Source organism: Pteropus medius, unplaced genomic scaffold (genome assembly GCF_902729225.1).
Source record: "Pteropus medius unplaced genomic scaffold, Ma_sr-lr_union100, whole genome shotgun sequence".
Taxonomy (NCBI): Eukaryota; Metazoa; Chordata; class Mammalia; order Chiroptera; family Pteropodidae; genus Pteropus; species Pteropus medius.
This window is the reverse complement of record NW_024352784.1, coordinates 13,200,011-13,217,362: the sequence shown is the minus strand read 5'-3', so window position 1 is coordinate 13,217,362 and position 17,352 is coordinate 13,200,011. Positions and strand designations below refer to the sequence as shown.

The 17,352-nt window shown below is 36.4% G+C and overlaps 1 protein-coding gene across 15 annotated transcripts in view; it reads left to right on the top strand.

The window, feature by feature from the left end:
- SYTL2 (synaptotagmin like 2) overlaps nt 1-17,352 on the top strand; it is a 94,867-nt gene that overhangs the window by 74,328 nt on the left and 3,187 nt on the right. For 4 of the 15 annotated variants that reach the window (XM_039848229.1, XM_039848227.1, XM_039848224.1 and 1 more), the window contains 9 exons: nt 206-259; nt 1,510-1,560; nt 4,711-4,805; nt 7,728-7,847; nt 9,133-9,302; nt 10,393-10,495; nt 12,602-12,772; nt 14,847-14,925; nt 17,051-17,150. In XM_039848229.1, coding sequence (XP_039704163.1) covers nt 206-259; nt 1,510-1,560; nt 4,711-4,805; nt 7,728-7,847; nt 9,133-9,302; nt 10,393-10,495; nt 12,602-12,772; nt 14,847-14,925; nt 17,051-17,150 — 943 coding nt within the window. The remainder of the gene's footprint in view (nt 1-205; nt 260-1,509; nt 1,561-4,710; nt 4,806-7,727; nt 7,848-9,132; nt 9,303-10,392; nt 10,496-12,601; nt 12,773-14,846; nt 14,926-17,050; nt 17,151-17,352) is intronic. The other 11 variants (XM_039848225.1, XM_039848215.1, XM_039848218.1 and 8 more) reach the window with 5 other exon arrangements.

Sequence of the window (17,352 nt, the reverse complement as noted above, 5' to 3'; positions counted from 1 at the left end):
TGAAATGGGAGCTCCCGCTATGGCACTGGCTCAAGTAGCTAATCTGAAGAGAAAGTATTTTGGGGAAGACATCTTGGTTGCACCCCTCACTGCATCTTGACTCATTGCTTCCAACTCCAAATCCGGGGGCTTTCAGGGACGGTCTCATTTTTCTTTCTCACCAAGGGTCAGCTGTGTTAACCATTTGTTAATTTCTCCTGAACAGATCAAGCAAAAGTAGATAATCTGCCAGAAGAATTAGTACGTAGTGCTGAAGATGGTAAATATCTTTATGTATTTGCATGTCTATCTCTGTGTTAGGTTATGGGGTGGTTTGGGCAGTCACCGGATGCAGCTGTTGGATAAATAGAAACGTCATTTGCCACTGTGTGATGAATGGTGCCTAAGTTATTATAAAACGGTTTTGACTTGGTGCATTTAATACTAACTGTTTATGTTCTTAAGACTTCTGCTAGTGATAGTGTTGTGAGGATCTCATAAGAGACCCTTGGGAAGCCAGGATTTCTATAAATAGGAAATTGCATTTCTATGAGTATGAGCTGAATTTTGCTACGCTGACTTGCAGAACTCCCTGTGAAGGCAGGAAGAGTGGAGTGGGTTCCTGGGTTAAGTTATTCCTATATTGATTCTCAACTCTTAGCATTTAGATCTCTTTGGGTATACCTGGTAAAGCTTTAAATTCAAAGGAAAGAGCCACAGAGCAAAAGCGGGGATGCTGTGTCTGGTCATGTAAATAACTGAGCTTAAACTGAAGGTAAAATGAACTATTTCTGAATATTAAGGATTAAGAAAATTTTGAAGCTTGTCAGTTGATCATTTATTACTTGGTTCAGTTATAACATGAATAGGATAATAGTGCCTTTAGTTGGGGAGGGAAGGAAATGAGTGATTTTAATAGCATTTATGGAAATGAATGAAAATGAATGGAAATTTACATTTGCTGGAATTTTGTTTTCTTAACTGCCATCACTATAATAATGAAAATGTATATTTACCGAGCCTTCCCATATAAAAGCAGCAACGGAAATCCTCAAAGATCATTCCTTGCTTTTACGTAATAGTTTTGTCTTTCTCATTTTCTGTTTACAACCACCTCATTGAAATAAGTGGGGCAGGGATTTTTATCTCCGTTTTACAGATGAGAAAAGCTCTGAGAAATTAAGTAACTTGTCTAAGGTCTTACAGCTAGTCAGTCAGTGGAAGGGTGGGGACTAGAATCTCAGCTTCATTACTCCTAGTCCAGTGCTCCTTCTATTTTCCATGCCTTGGCTTAGTGAATTGGAGGGAAGATGCTAAACAGTTCCTATGCAGGATATTGGAATTTTAGTTGAATAGGAGACCTTAAAGAGGCTAGTAAAGAATCGTACTGGGGAATGGATCAAAGCAAGCTGCAAACCTGTCAGATGTATTCTGTAGTCTCACTTGTGAAACTGACACTTGAGCTTTACTTTCATGTCTCTTTAATCCTTCTGTTAAAGTGGTATTTATTCTCGATGTTGCTCTTCTGAGTAGATCAAAAAGCAGATCAGGAACCAGATACAAATGAGTGCATACCAGGAAGTGAGTAGCAGGATCTTTCTCACAAATGACTAAATGTTGCCACTCTCCATGGTATTAAATATACTGAAATAACTAACCCCATTAATAACACAGCTTTATTATTGGTACTAAACTCTTGCAGCTTACAAAACTATTTCATTCTGGCAAGGGTTTTAATAAAAACATTTACTATTGTCTATATTGAAAGATTAATTTGTGGTTCCACTGAGGGAGAGTCATATATTTAAAAAATTATTATATATACATATATATGCTAATGCTGAGTATTATCTTTTTGTTAGTCTCTCTGCCCTTTGAGTCTTTGCTTAAAATGAAGTTGGCACCTTCCAATATCACTTGGCTTTTATGTTGCAGTATGGTCTTGAGTAGTGGATCTCTGTGGCCTTTACACAAGACTATAGACATGAAACAATTCATAATTTATTTGGATCAAGAAAGAAACGTACTTTAACAATTTGTATATAGTATGGTTGTACGTGCCTCTATATATTTATAGAAGCAAATTTTATTATGTCCGGGGTTTAAGCTCTGAAGTTTAAAACTGGACTCAAACAGTATATATATATATATATATTCAATATGTAAAGCAAGTGAACATCTGAATCTTAAGAAATAAATGTACACATATGGTGGCTAATGTCCATCAACTAATTAATATCCACTGCCTAGCAACTCTTTTCTGTCCAATCTTAAGATTGCTTTACTTAACTGTGTCTACTGTGTTGAGGACAGACAGCACATTAAAAAGGTGTTTCAGGACCTAGTAAAGCATGCAGATATGCGTGTGTGTCTTCTTAGCTCCCCGGTTTCAGTCAAGTTTCATAATCTTATTCACTAGAGGTCTGAAGATAATGATATACATGCTCACCCTCAGAAAACCATGGGATCTTTTTTTTTTTTTTCAGCACCAAAAAAGATTTATTTGGGGGAAAAGAAAGTGTTGCAAAGTAGTGCGTGCACACTCTGGACTCCACGGGATTTTTAACAACAGTTTCCCAACAATCTTTGGTTGTGCTAATAGGTCTAAATGAGAAAAGCAGCTTAAACGAAGAAACCACTAGACAGAGAAACAAAGTGCTGATGCTAGAAGGCAGTGACAGCTAGTCTGAAATCTGAAACTTCACTCACGAGGTCCTCCTGCCAGAGAGGAAAGGTGCTGAGCTTTGCCATGTGATCTGACAAATTCTTAAGAACTACCTAGGAAAAAAGACGATCCAGGTTTTGGCCCTTGGTGTGTGTTCTCTGTCCCACTGCTGCAGAGGAAGCAAGACTTCTGTCCCCCCGGGTGGGTGGTAGGTAAATAGGCTTTTGCAGTTGCTTTTGAATGGGCAAGTGCTTAAATTTGGGCATCTTCTTTTATCTTGCTGTTTTGTTCAATGTTTAGCCTGAGGAGAGAGAACAAAACATAGACATAGACTATCTACCTACCTACCTGCCTACCTCTCTGCCTCTAACTTAGTTATTGGTCAAGGCAAGTAGGCTAATCATGTGGTAAATTCTGGATAAATTAATTTCTCTCTAATGACATCTTCCAAGATGACTCTTAATGGCTGGGCTGAGATTGTCTCTTTTCTCTAGTGAAGAGCGTATTCTTACCACGGGACAAAGTAAAATACCTGACCTGGACACCTGAAACTAATATAATATTGAATGTCAACTGTAACTGAAAAACATTTTGAAAGTTTTTTTTAAATGCTTAATTTAAAAAAAAAGAGAGAGATGATCAAAACGTAAATAATTAAAGCCCAATAAGTGTAAAACTGACTACATTTGAAAATAATAGGGAACAATGTTGTGCTAAAAAGTTTTTGCATACTCATTGGGCTATCCTGTGCTCTTAAGGGACCTGATCTTATACTGCGTCTGTATAAGTCACCCAAATACACACACAGACATGTTATTGTTTAATGGGAAGTGATATAAGTGGGTATCACCTTGTAAGACACCTAAATGTATTTCAATACATTTGTGAGCCTAAGGCTAGGTAAGAACTATGATGTGAATAAGCAAATATTTAATATGTGTAGCTCAGTTTTCAGTTTTGCTTCACTAGATTTCATTTAACTAAAGATAAATTTAGCTAATGCTTAGGGCTGAATTTGAACCTTTTGAGTTAAATATAGAAATATAGTTTGATTTTTAAAGTTTTCCTAGTATCTCTTACAGTGATAAGCCCAGTCAATATGTATGCATCACATTGAAAGATAATTTAAACAATCTCTATCAGATACTATTTCTTGGTTTAGCAAATACTTATATAGGGCTACTATGTGCCAGGCACTGTTCTAAATGCCTTGAAAAATATGAACTCATTCAGCATAAAAGCTCTGATTCACTATAAGAAAAGCTTAGACATTATGATGTTTAGACAAAGAAGAAAATAGTTTTCTAACTAGAGTTACACAAATTCGGAATTCATCATCCTGTTGTGACTTCCATGTATATACTTAATGTATCAGAAAGAAACCATATGCTACATTTTCATGTTAAATTCTTAGAGTATCCTAACTTTAATCATTCAAACTTGGCCTTGAGTGTCTCTATTGAAAATTCTCTGAGTTTACAGGTAGCTAAATAATTTCTATTTTTGAAAAATAATTAATTTTGAAATTGTTGTGTTTCAGAATTATGAGTGAGAAACACTATCAGAGATGTAATCCTCACAATCAATAAACATTCTCTTAGACACTCAATAACCAGGACACTTTTATGACTGAGTTGTGTACAAAGATCCCTGCTGTCTGATGAAATAGTTTTTCAGCCTGCAGCATGTTAAAAATATATCTCAAGGAGATGAACCAACAAATTACAGATCTTGTGGTTCAAAACTCTGATGTAAAAAAAAAATAAATTAAAACCAATTAGGCAGTATGTTTTAATATAATTCAAATTCAGCTCCAGTTCAATAAAAACTAATGGTTTTTAAATCAATTTTTATTTTCTATTTGGTTCAACTCCTTGCTGGTTTTCTTTATATAATTATGAAAACTGCATGTTGCTTATCTTAGGATCCTATGCATGTGAACTACTGTGACTTTAACCTTTTTACAAAAACATCTGTTCATAGATGAAAGAAAAGCGTGTTTTCAACTTATGCCTTATGTTTGTCTAACAATTGTGTGGGTAATTTTGAACGGAAATGCTGTTCAGTTTCCACAGTGCCTTCGCAACCTGATAATCAGTTTTCCCACCCTGACAAACTCAAGAGGATGAGCAAATCTGTTCCAGCGTTTCTCCAAGATGAGGCAAGTTTGTCTTTTGTACCTTCAGAAGAATGGGACCAAGTAGGTGGATGTGCTATGCCAAAATGGGTGTGTTCGTATTCAGCTGTGGCAGAGACCAAAGAAGTCAGCAGGACTGACCCTTGCCTTTCATATCAATAGAGGTAGTGTTGTTGATCCTGGAACAAGGCAAGGCATGTCTCATTTGACTCAAACAGTAACTCTTTTTGGTAGCGAAGTCAAATTGCATAGATTTGGGAATGCGACTTTTGTTTCAAAGTGGGTACAAAATAAGAAATACAGGCAGAAATATGTTGGCATGAACTAACTGCTCCTCTGTTGTTCAGAATACAGTTGATTTGTGAAAGCTTTGTCTAGGTAGCATGACTAGCTTAAAAGCGCTTGTTAAAATAATAATGCAACCATGACACAGCAAACTTTAAGGCTATCTACTGGATGTAGACACTTTATATACATTATCTCAATTAATCCTCCAACAACTGTGGGAGGCGGGCACCATCATGACTCCCAGATATTTCAGTTGAGGAAACTGAGATTAAGAGAGGTGAAGTAACCTTACTTAGCTAGGAAGGAGCTGAACCAGGACTGGAGCCCAAATCTGACTCCCATGCTGTTAACTACTATACCTAATGTCTCAAGTAAGAATGTGACTATTACCTACTACTCATTGAGTACCTAGTAAGTACCAGGCACTTAATATTCATTCTGTTATCTAATTCTCACTCATTAACTGTGATAAGTGCTATTTTATCCATCTTATATAAGGATGAAGAGCCTCAGAGAGGTTAAGTAACTTTCTCCAAATCCAACAGCTACTAAAAAGTAGCTCTAGAACTGTAACTCGGGTCCGTAGACTTCATCAAGAGTCCATGGTCTTGCACCCAGGCAGTTAGGAGCCTGAGCCTTGCACTCAGGCATCCCCAGTCCTGGCCATGTTACTAATTTGCTGTGTGGACAAGTTCCTTAACTTCTCTGAGTCTGGTTTCCTAGAACCTACCTTTTTAGGTTGTGAGGAGTCAGTAATATAATGCAGGGAAAACACAAAGCACAGTGCCTGACACATGGTGTGTACCCAGTAAATGTTAGTGATTACTATTCGCAGTTTGGTTCTGATTTTTGAAGGTGAAATAAAAAGCTTCATCCTCCAGCATTCTCTTCATGGGTGGAATGTGAGACAAGCTCTGGACAACACATAAATCATCCCTCCTCCCACACCTCCTGGGCACCATTCTTGAGCATTAGATGAACTGTATCTGCAAATTCAGCTCTTACATAGGCTTTAGAGCCCACATTACAGTTCCTTTGAAAAAGAACCACTCATTCTTTGAAACTAAATAATTAGCTGGAAGCCAATGGTAGGCACCTCATGGAGTTCCTATGCTTTTATATTTTTGTAAATATGCTTTGGTCTTGGTTGGTCATATGAATGAACTATATAATAATTTGAGAGGCAAATGATACCAGCTCCTGGTTTTTTTATTTTTCTCCTCCCTTCAACTTAAGCTGCTGCCTCAGCTCCATACAGGAGTCCAAATTGTTTGAGTTTGTGCATCAGGGATGCCAAATTAAGCTGTATCATTTTACCTTTCAAAGTACATGGGGTTGGACTGAATGTTAAAGGAAGTGCAGATGAAACGAGGCCTTGCTCCTTTGTCTACTGTTTCTTTGAGGTTTAGCATCAGTGACATGTGTTGAGTGCCAACTATGTGAAAATCAGTGTTCCAGGTCAACAAGGCATGGTCTTATCCTTCCAAAAATTTACTAGTGATTTGAATACTAGGTAGAATGTAGTATGAGCTATAATAGAGAGAAATGGATTGTAAGCATGTAGGGGGGAAAATGTGACAACAGAGACATTAAAAAAGGTATAGACTGTTTTTAATCCTTGAGGATTCTTTTCTCATTCATATTAAATCGTAAATTTGGTTTTTCTTTAACTCTTTTCTTAATCTGCACTAAAATTGGTATCTGTTACATTGACACATAATTGCACGGCCCTTGACTATGTTGGCATGAACTAACTGCTCCCTCGAAAAGGTGTTTCCCTAATTCCAGGAGCTGCTAAACTGCTCCGCAAACCCTCTAACCCCGAAAGGAGCTCATTCTGATTCATAAATTTTTAAAGTATCATCTAAGATGATACATTTAGATCTATATGTAATAAAACTTATTATTGCCATTTTTCTTTCTTGATGCAGGTAAACATTTCCTGAGACATGTATAAAATAAGTATTTTGTTGCTATTTTTTTTTCAAAGATGCGTTAAAATCTAACATGGGTAGAATGTATAATTGAATATACTTCCCTATATAGTAACAAAAAGATAAACATAATAGAACTATAGAAATACATAAAAGGTGGTTTAAAATTTTTTAAATACATACTTTTTAGTTGAAATGGATCAGCCTAGCCCTTATTTTTCCTAGTTTAATAGTGTCTCAAGTAAAAATTGGTATCGGTTACATTTTAGGGACGTTAAGGCTATGTTAATAATGAGAGGAATTAAGCATGACATTTTCAGTTTTGACAGTAAAACAGACCTTTTATTGTCCGGGTAAAGTTAATCTCTCATGTATATCAATAAAGTTTTCCGAGAAACATAAATATGTAATATTAAGAGAGTAACGGGAAAGCTCACAGTAGTGCAGTCTTCTGTAGCACCTTGGGACCACCTTGTAGGTGGATGGGAAAAATCACTTTGTTGTTTGGGTAGCTAAGCATTGCTCTCCTCCCTAGGTAAGGTCCAAGGCAGACCACCCACCCTATCCTGAATCCCATTCCCTGGCAATTGGCAATAGTGTCCTTTGACCTTGAGAAATGTCATAGATCAGTAGGATACCAAAATATTATCTTTCTCTAAATAGAGGTTTTGATCCTGACTCATTCTGAATTTAAATTTTGTGTATATTATATGATGTTTTGTAGAGTGATGACAGAGAAACAGATACAACATCAGAAAGCAGTTACCAGCTCAGCAGACACAAGAAGAGCCCGAGCTCTTTAACCAATCTTAGCAGCTCCTCTGGCATGACGTCCTTGTCTTCTGTATGTAAACAAAGGCTCCATGTTAATATCTCACTGCTTCTGTGAATCTTGCTCTACCATGTTCCTGCTTCTGATTCCAAGGGCACGAGCTTTTTCTTTTAACCCACCATTTGCTTCTGGCTAGCTACATCTTCCTTCTTTTTTTTTTAAGCATCAAAGAGTTTATACCCATTATAAATCAATATGGATTTTTGCATGTAAGTACTTCAAAAATAAACCTAAATTACCAGCAAGACGAACCACTACATTTTTCTGTGCAAGAAATGGGTGTCTATTATAAAATCTGCTTATATCAGATATGCTTTTATATACTGTTTGCAGGTATAGAACTGTACCTCTCTTTTAGCAAGCCTGATGAATCTAAGTACTGATTCACATAAAAGAATAGGAGAGGTGATTCTATGCCTTATAGAAGGATTCTGAACAGAGTTTTAAAAGAAAAGCTCCCTAAGTGTAATTACTCAGATTTGATTTAGAGAATTTGACTTTACATAAAACTTCTTTCATAAAATGAGGTAGTTGTATGTGCATGTAGGATGTGTGTAAAAATATAAAAGCGTGTGTGTATAATATGTCTATATACCCCAATCCAAATATTTCTGATATACATACACATGCACATGTCTTGCTAGGTATGCTAAACAAATGATAAAGCTGTGATTAAATTCTTGCTAGCCTCACATTTCTCTCTCTCTTTTTCTTTTTTCTTTTTTGGAATCTATTTAAGTTGAATTTCTGCTGATAACAATCTAATGGTCTTGGGAAGGCTTTTAAACTACCTGCATCAATCATCCACTTTCTACCCTTCCTGACCTCTAAAAGCATATGGCTCAGTAAGCATTTTCCTAGAGTCCGTGGATGGGTAACATGGTAAAATTCCTTTTTAGTGTCTTGGAAATCTGATAGAGCAACGTGTCACTGCAGTTTGTGTGCCTGGGGTTTCTCACATCCTCTTTCTTTAATATTTTAAATACTAAGCATGCCTAAAGATGGAACTCTGAAAACCCCTTACCATAGAATCACCCTGCTGTGAAATGAGCCAGCATCTAAATAACTTTGCATTTCACTATTCATCTATGTCTCTTAGGGACAATTTTTTTTAAACACTAGTTGTATCATGTATGTCATGTCAGGTCTGTGTTGGGGTGTCTTTATGCCATATTAAATTAACTGCCTTTATATGCAAACTAGAGAAATAATGGCAAGCAAGGATTACATCCATAATCCTTGTGTTGGGTGTAAGAATGAGACTGAGGCAAACACTGCATATTTCCGATGCTTTCAGGTGAGTGGCAGTGTGATGAGCATTTACAGTGGAGACTTTGGCAATCTGGAAATCAAAGGAAATATTCAGTTCGCAGTTGACTATGTGGACTCACTGAAGGAGCTGCATATCTTTGTGGCCCAGTGTAAAGACTTAGCCGCAGCAGATGTTAAAAAACAGCGTTCGGACCCGTAAGTACATTTTGGAGTCATTATTTTCTCTTAGCTACTCTTAATCTTGTAGAAATTGGGAAGGGAAGAAAGTAATTGAAGAGAGACTATGTGTGTGACTGTGTTAAAAGGAATGTTTCAAAGGAAAAGTTGGGGGGAAATGCTGTTTTATTTGTATATGCATATGCTAACATAAAATTACAAAAATGTTAGCGAAGCACAAAATGTTTCAAGTTAGAAGAGAATTTTGAAGTTATCTTGTCTAGTTCCTTCTTTTTTACAGATAAGGAAACAAGGACCACAGAAGACAAGCAGCCTATTTCCATAAATTCAGATAGCAGCAAAATGAGGAATGGGGGCTTGAACCCTGGTCTCATTCTATGACACTCTCAAACCTTCTCTAAAGTTAGGGACATGTGGGGCAAACTTCATAATGTTCAGTGGTGCAGAAATAGTTGAGATTCTAGAATGAGGTAGTTTCCATATTTAAATTATGTTCTACAGAAGAATGTTAGAGGGAATTACCAACTCATCTTTGAAATCACGGGTTTAATTGCATTTCAGCTTATTTGCTGAAAAAGTTGAATGGTATTCCTCACTTATCACTATGCAGAAGTCTGATTCTTAATTACTTTGCTAGCATAAACCCAATCTTTTTTGTTTTTTATTTTAAAAACAACTAGGTTCAATATCCTTTTTTGTTACATTAAATATGGTTTGATTAATTGTGTGCTAAGATTATTTTTTTTCAAAAGACAGTAGCAAAAACATTTAAAAAAAAAATTCTGTGAGCACCAAAGTTTTTCTTAATAGAAAAGAAGCCAGTAGAATTAAACACTTTTTGGAGTCCCCTCCCCCAAAATAGGTAAGGCCAAAGAAAAGGAATTCAGGAAATATCTCTGAAAAGTCAACACAGTATAAAATGATGAATTCCACTGTAATCACTTAAACTTTTAAGTATAAAGGTGTTGGTGAGGACATTTAAACTTTCGCTTTTCTCGTTATCATGAAATAATTATTTCTTTCAATTCCCAATGCATTTTTAAAAGTAGAGTTGGAAACATCACTTTAATTTTCTCTGACCTTCTTGTCTGTTCAATTCTCTTTTTAGATATGTAAAGACTTACCTGCTACCAGACAAGGGCAAAATGGGCAAGAAGAAAACACTTGTAGTGAAGAAAACTTTGAATCCTGTGTATAACGAGATACTGCGGGTATCTATGAACTCTCCATCTAGGAAGATCTTAAATGATGACCTGTGTGTTTAAATAGCCACATCTTCTTGAGTATTATCTCTACAGATGAAGTCAGTCGCCAAGCGAGGAAAGAGAAAGGAATAAACATTTTTTGAGAAACTGCTTTATATGGGATGATATACTATGAATGTTGTATGCATTATCTCATTCACTTCCTACATAGCCCACCAGGAGGATAGTATTATCTGCCTCTCACATACGAGGCAAAAGAAACTTACAGAAATAAAATAACTCACTCAAGAATACACAGATAAATTTGAGTACTGCAACCAAAATAATTTCCTAAAAGCATAGTTCTGATTGTTATTTTTCTGCTTAAAATCTTTTAGGATTCCCACTTTCCTTAGGGTCAAGTCTATCCTTAACTTATTCATCAGTCTGTTTACAACCTGCCCTCTAGCCTCGTCTTTGCACATTTACAGTCTTTGTTCAGGAAACCCTGATTTCTTTCTGATCTTGGGAAGAACTACATTTTCTCACACTGCTCAGACTTTCTGTTCCTTCAGGCTGGAATATTCTTCCCTACATTCTATCTCTAACTGCTTCCTACAGCTTTCAGTAACCCTTCCTATGAGAGGCTGTTTCTAACGACCCCCCTTCCCACCCCCACCCCCGCCCGTTTTCCTTCTGTGTACTGCCTCAGTCTTTTTATTTTGTGATAGGCTATGTGAATACTCAGCACTTTACTGGTTTGGCTGCTTTCCCTTTAAATTGTAAGTTCCCTGAGGGCAGGGATCAATTCAGTGTTGTTTATAAGTTGTGTGCCCTTAGGTAAAGGACTTAACCTATCTTTGCTTTGTATCTGCAAAAGGGTTGATAATAGTACCTACTTACCTAGTGCGGAAGTTGGGAACATTAACAGAGTCAATATGCATGAAGTGATCAGTGTACATTAATTGCTTAAATGTTGATTCTTAGTACAGAGTCTGGGGCAGGCACTCAAAAAAATGTTTATTGGAAGGGTCAATGAATGAACAGAAGAATGGAAAGTAGACCTGGCTCAAATACCCACTTTTATTTTTTCCCAAACTGCATCATGCTGCCTTAGTCACGATAACAGATAATTTAAAACTACAAATAGGAGGAGTGTTATTCATTTTCTCTTTCTGAAAATTCTGTCCAAGTCGCTGGTTATCCTCCAAGAAAAGGAGTTCAATTAACTCTCAGTCATCCATGGGTGAAATTTCTGTGGACTTTCTGTAGCAAGTTTTTAATTACGGTTTGACTATGATATACCTCAGCACCCTAGCTATTTCTAGGTCAGCTACTTCAACCCTATACTCAGGAAAAGCCAGATAATTTAAATGGTAAACTCAGAAAAAGGCAAGTCTGCTACCACCAAAATGGACATTCAAGTAGTACATCATAAAGCCAAATAGAGATTATTTTTAGATTAGAAGTACTATTATCTCTTCCATGATTATATATAATCAAAGATTGACTACATTTTAGATGAAACTGTTAGGATGCCAAATATTTTCCACTTGACAGTATGGAGCAGGAAAAGTCAAGTATATCTTTTCTTGAAAAGTATCTTGTGCTTGTAGGATATCAATAGTGGGGGAGGCTGTGTATATATGGGGACAGGTGGTATATGGGAACTCTCTGTACTTTCCACTTAAATTTGCTGTGAATCTAAAACTGCTCTAAAAAATAAAGTCTGTTAAAAAATATACCTTGTCCTTACGTAGAAAACAGGCCATTGGATTAAACTTCATTGTATTTTTAGACTTAATTTATGTCAATACTAGTTAGAACTAAAAACGTCCAGTAAAAATTGAATAATTGGCTTTTGTTTTTAGAGAGCTATTACTAGCTATGATATTTGAGCCATGCTTTGCTTTTTCCAGAGGGGCAAAGAAAATCAGCTTTTGTGAAAGATGGATTTTAGCTCTTTGAAACAAGACACTTAGAATAATATGACTTTGTAATATTCTTGAGACTTGAAACCTAACAGATGAGAAAATCTGATCTACACAGATGACTTCAACCTTCATCTTTATGTCTTAAGTTTGGCATCAAGTAATATTATTCACCACTTTAATTCCCTTCTTTAAACTGCAGTATAAAATCGAAAAGCAAATCTTAAGGACACAGAAGCTGAACCTGTCTGTATGGCATCGAGATTCATTTAAACGCAATAGTTTTCTCGGAGAAGTGGAACTTGATTTGGGAACCTGGGACTGGGACAACAAACAGAATACACAATTGAAGTGGTACCCTCTGAAGAGGAAGGCAAGTTCAGAGTTTTTTGGTTGGTTGGTTGGTTGGTTGGTTGGTTGGTTGGTTGGTTGGTTGTTTTGGGGCCTGGTGTATAGGAGAAAGTTACTAAAAAATTGCATTATAATTTAGAATGTTTATCCAAAGTTTGAGATTATTCTGTCTTTTCACTGTCCTATATATCTCTTGTGCTCTTTTCTGTATTTACTTTTCTTTTTCTTCCTTCTCTATGCTTCAGTTTGGCTACTTTTAGCTAACCTTTCAGTTCAATAATTTTCTTATCTGCTATGTCTAATCTGTTAAACTCAGCTACAAATTCTCAATTATATTTCTTCAGATTTATATTTTCATTTAATTCTTTTTCCTAAATTCTACATCTCTGCTGAAAGTCTTTATCTTAACATCTTTATGAATACATTAATCGAAATTATTTAAAGTGTGTTTCTGGAAACTCAATATCTTAAACTTTGATGAGTCTCTCTTATCTAAAATTTTCTTATTTTGGTCATTTGGTCTTTTGTTCTGGTATGCTTGTTCATTTGTTATTGAGTGCAGAATATTGCATACGAAAAATCCTAGGGATAATCTGAGAGGATTTACTTTTGCTTCTGACACACAGAGTAGGGACAGACCACCTTAATCTAGTTTGGGAATGAAGTGGCTAAAAGCTGGGACTCAGTTTTCATGTGGTTTGACCTAGTTTTTGTTTGCCCATATTCTTAGGCTGTGGTCCTTCAGGTGTTCCAACTGAAAGCCTAGGGAAATCTTTTTCAAATTTTATCATGCATCCAATTCACCTGAAAGAAGTATTAAAACACAGATTTCTGGGCCCTATTCCCAAGGTTTCTCATTCGGTAAAATGTGGGCCCAAGAATATGTATTTCCAACAAGTTCCCAGGTATTGCTGATGCTGTTGGTCTGGGGACCATACTTTGAGAACCACTGGTCTAGAATATTATCTGAGGCTACACCTCCTTAGCTGGCCATGGACTCCAATTTTTGTCTCCCTAGCCCCATGAGACTACCAAAAGCCCTGCTCAGCTTCTTAGCCTCTTTCTGCTAGGCTTTTTATTCTCTGTCACTAAAAAGTCAACTAATGCCTCAAAGTGGAAAGCAAAGAAAAATGTCAGGCTCCAACATCTTGTCCATTCGAGTCCTGTCTATCTTAAATTTTTAGTACCTTCAAATAGATTTTCTGATCGACTTTTTTATTGTCAGTATAAGGGTTGGTGTGATCCCAGGTAGTCCATCATAGCTGGAATTGATACATATAAACAATTAATACAAACCATCATTTACTATTTTCACAGTAAAACAGTTTCACTTAAGAAATGGTTTTCAAATATCGCATCAAAATCAACCAAAGCACTTATTTCTAGCCCTACCCAAGACGTGATGGATCTGAATTTCTCAGATGTCAGAACATCTCATTTTTAACTAATTTGCCTAATATTTCTGAGGCATAGCCATATTTTGGAAATAAGGCAAGGACCAGAATTTGAAAGTAAAACCATATCTCTTATACTTGAAAATAATAGATATACATTTTAAAATTATTATCCAGTCATTGTTATTCTTACAGGAATCTACTCATTTGGCCTAAAATAATCAGGTTAACGCAGCTTTGAAAATGTAATGTTTGTCTTCCATCTACCTCCCTCCCCACCCTCCACCTTCCCACATTCTTCTTCTTCAAAGAAAGAGAATACAAATAAGTTGTTTTATGTGCTGGCTGAATGACTAACAAAATGTATGTGTCTTTATAAAAACCGAAGCATCCCTCAGTCCTTCTCCCATCTCCAAGAAAACCATTGTGATTCCTCCACTATCTCTGAGAGACTAAAGCCCTTGAAATGCTTTCTGGGTACCCTGCAAGGTTTTCCAAGATACACAGTATAGCTTTCCCAGATATAAAAGCAACAGTCTAGCTCTGAAGTGGAAGGAAATTTTAATCCAGGGCACTCATGAGTGATCTGTCGTCCCAGAAATGGGGCAGATATGGTCCTGTAACAGATTACCAACGACAGGGTAAATAGTTTGTGTCTTATATCTGCTGACATTCTTTTTTTTTTTCTTTTTTCTTTTCCAGACAGCACCAGTTGCCCTTGAAGCAGAAAACAGAGGTGAAATGAAGTTAGCTCTCCAGTATGTCCCAGAACCACTTCCTGGTATGTAATGATTTTCTATCCAGATTTATGCCCTTTCCTTATCCCTACCCCTCCAAGGATTTCTTTGATATTTTAATGGCGAAGCCCTAAACTAACTTATTAACTTAGCAATTATACAGACCAAATGAGTCAATTCACAGTTGTAAACTAGAAAAACCTCTTTTGTTTTATCATGGCAAAAACACATAACAAAACTTACATCTTAACCATTTTTAAGTGTACCATTAGTAGTGTTAAGTATATATATCACATTGTTGTGAAGCAGATCTCCAGAACTTTTTAATTTTATATATCTGAAACTCTATGCCCACCAAACTACAACAGCCCTCTTTCCCTTCTCCCCAGCTCCTGGTGACGACCGTTCTGCTTTCTGTTTCTATGAAAATTTTTCTCATTTTTTTCCCCCAGTTCAGTTTATAGTCCTTATTTTAACAGGCCTTATTTTAACTTTCACTTCACTCTCCTAAAAGTTGGTACCTGCACAATGTGAATTGCCTGTCCTATATTCAGAATTTGGACATGTTGATAGTGCTGTGCTAAGAATGGAAGCTGAGTGTTCTTTTTCACTGGTGGGAACTGGAAGAATTCATATGAAGTCCCTAAGAAATTCGAGCTCATTGGGCTTCCACTCTCAAGGTCTCATCAAGGGAGAAAGCTTTTTCCTCATGATTACTAATTGCATCCTTGATATTAGGGCCTCGGCTCTGCAGCCCAGATAAGAAGCAAGAGACTTGCAAGAAATGAATGCCAGCCCCCCTCTCATTTCCCAAGCAAATTTTCTGAGTTATTCTCCTTAAGAATCTGTATGAACGTTATGACTGAAATCAGGGGTTGCACACTCAGATGCTTTCAGTAACCAAGCGGTAAAGCTAGTGGGATGAAAGAAAGACTGGATGGTGAGGGTAGTGACTAAATTAGAAAAATGCATTCTAATTCAGTTTAAAAAAATTGGAGAGTAAGCAAACATATCTTTAGGCTAAATGGCTGCCAAATCACTATCTTGTTACTTCTGGATCTTTCTAAAAGGCAGATGCTTTTATATATAGTATATATCCTATCATTTATGGTCAACATGCATAGAAATTCTGCCAGTCTCATTTCCCATTTTCCCTACTGTCATTTCTTGGTGGTAAAGGTTGGGGGGTTGTGTGTTGTGATGGGCTCCACCTTGTCTGCGTTTTTCTCATGTGCTTTTTCTTCTCCTCAGCGTATTCATGGCTTAGATGAAGTCCCATCTCCATAAAGCTTTTCCTGATTATATTTACCCTTTCTGATCATATTATCTTCTAGAATTCTACAGTAATAACTTGGCATTTCATCCCATATTGCATTTTTATAGTTTTTACGGAATTACTCTCTCTAGCTTAATGTAAACATTTCCATTAAACAAATTGGACATAGATTTTTTTTGTATTCCTCATATATTCAGTGACACTCCTAACATAGGGCTGAGACATAATAGATGCTTATTAAATACTGGTTGGTTGACTAATTGACCCGTCCAGAAAAATATGGTAATTTTCTTCTGTCCTTATGCATCCAACCTAGACAACAACTTCAGACTAAGCCAATTTCTCAGTAATTCCCTGTCAATAATATTAGCTACCATATGCCTAATAGTCATATAAAATGTGTAACTACTTTTAACGAGAAGAGTTACTATACCTTAGCCAGTACCTGTCTTGATTACTTTACACTCAAATATGTTTTAAATGCCTCCCATCGGTACCAATTGATATTGGTATCAATATTTGAAAGGTATATGCATTTCATTGAGATGCATATAGTTATATTTTGAATATAACTATAAATGGATGACTCACATACCTGATAATCTATAATTGATCTTGTTGAGCCAAGCAAACCCCAACAAGAATGATGTAATACTCTGTACTTGGAATTAATATAAACTATTTTCATCCCATGAGGTGTCTGTGCTCAGTACAGCCAGACCATGAAAGACATAGTTAAGAATATGTAGTTTAACTTATAAGGATCATATCATCAAGCACTAGCTGGTATCACTGTGCCAGTCCGTTTTTAGATTGGCATTTTTAGATACAGTATTGCCAAGAGAGGGATGGCAGTAAAATTTTATTTTCTCTCTCTTTTTTTTTTATTACAGGTAAAAAGCTACCTACAACTGGAGAAGTACACATCTGGGTGAAGGAATGCATTGATCTACCACTGCTAAGGGGCAGCCATCTAAATTCTTTTGTTAAATGGTAACAGTATTATGACTCTGCCTCCCTCAGTTCTACAGTTTGCTGGTTGGTTTTAGATCTCTGTAGCTGTGATGCGAAAACTCATCATTCATAGTTTAAATGAAATGACTTGAGGCAACGGCTACATGGACTAAAGGGACCTGTGACATGAATCCCCAAGGCTTCATTTGGTTTTAAAATCATAAAGATAAGAGGGCATAGA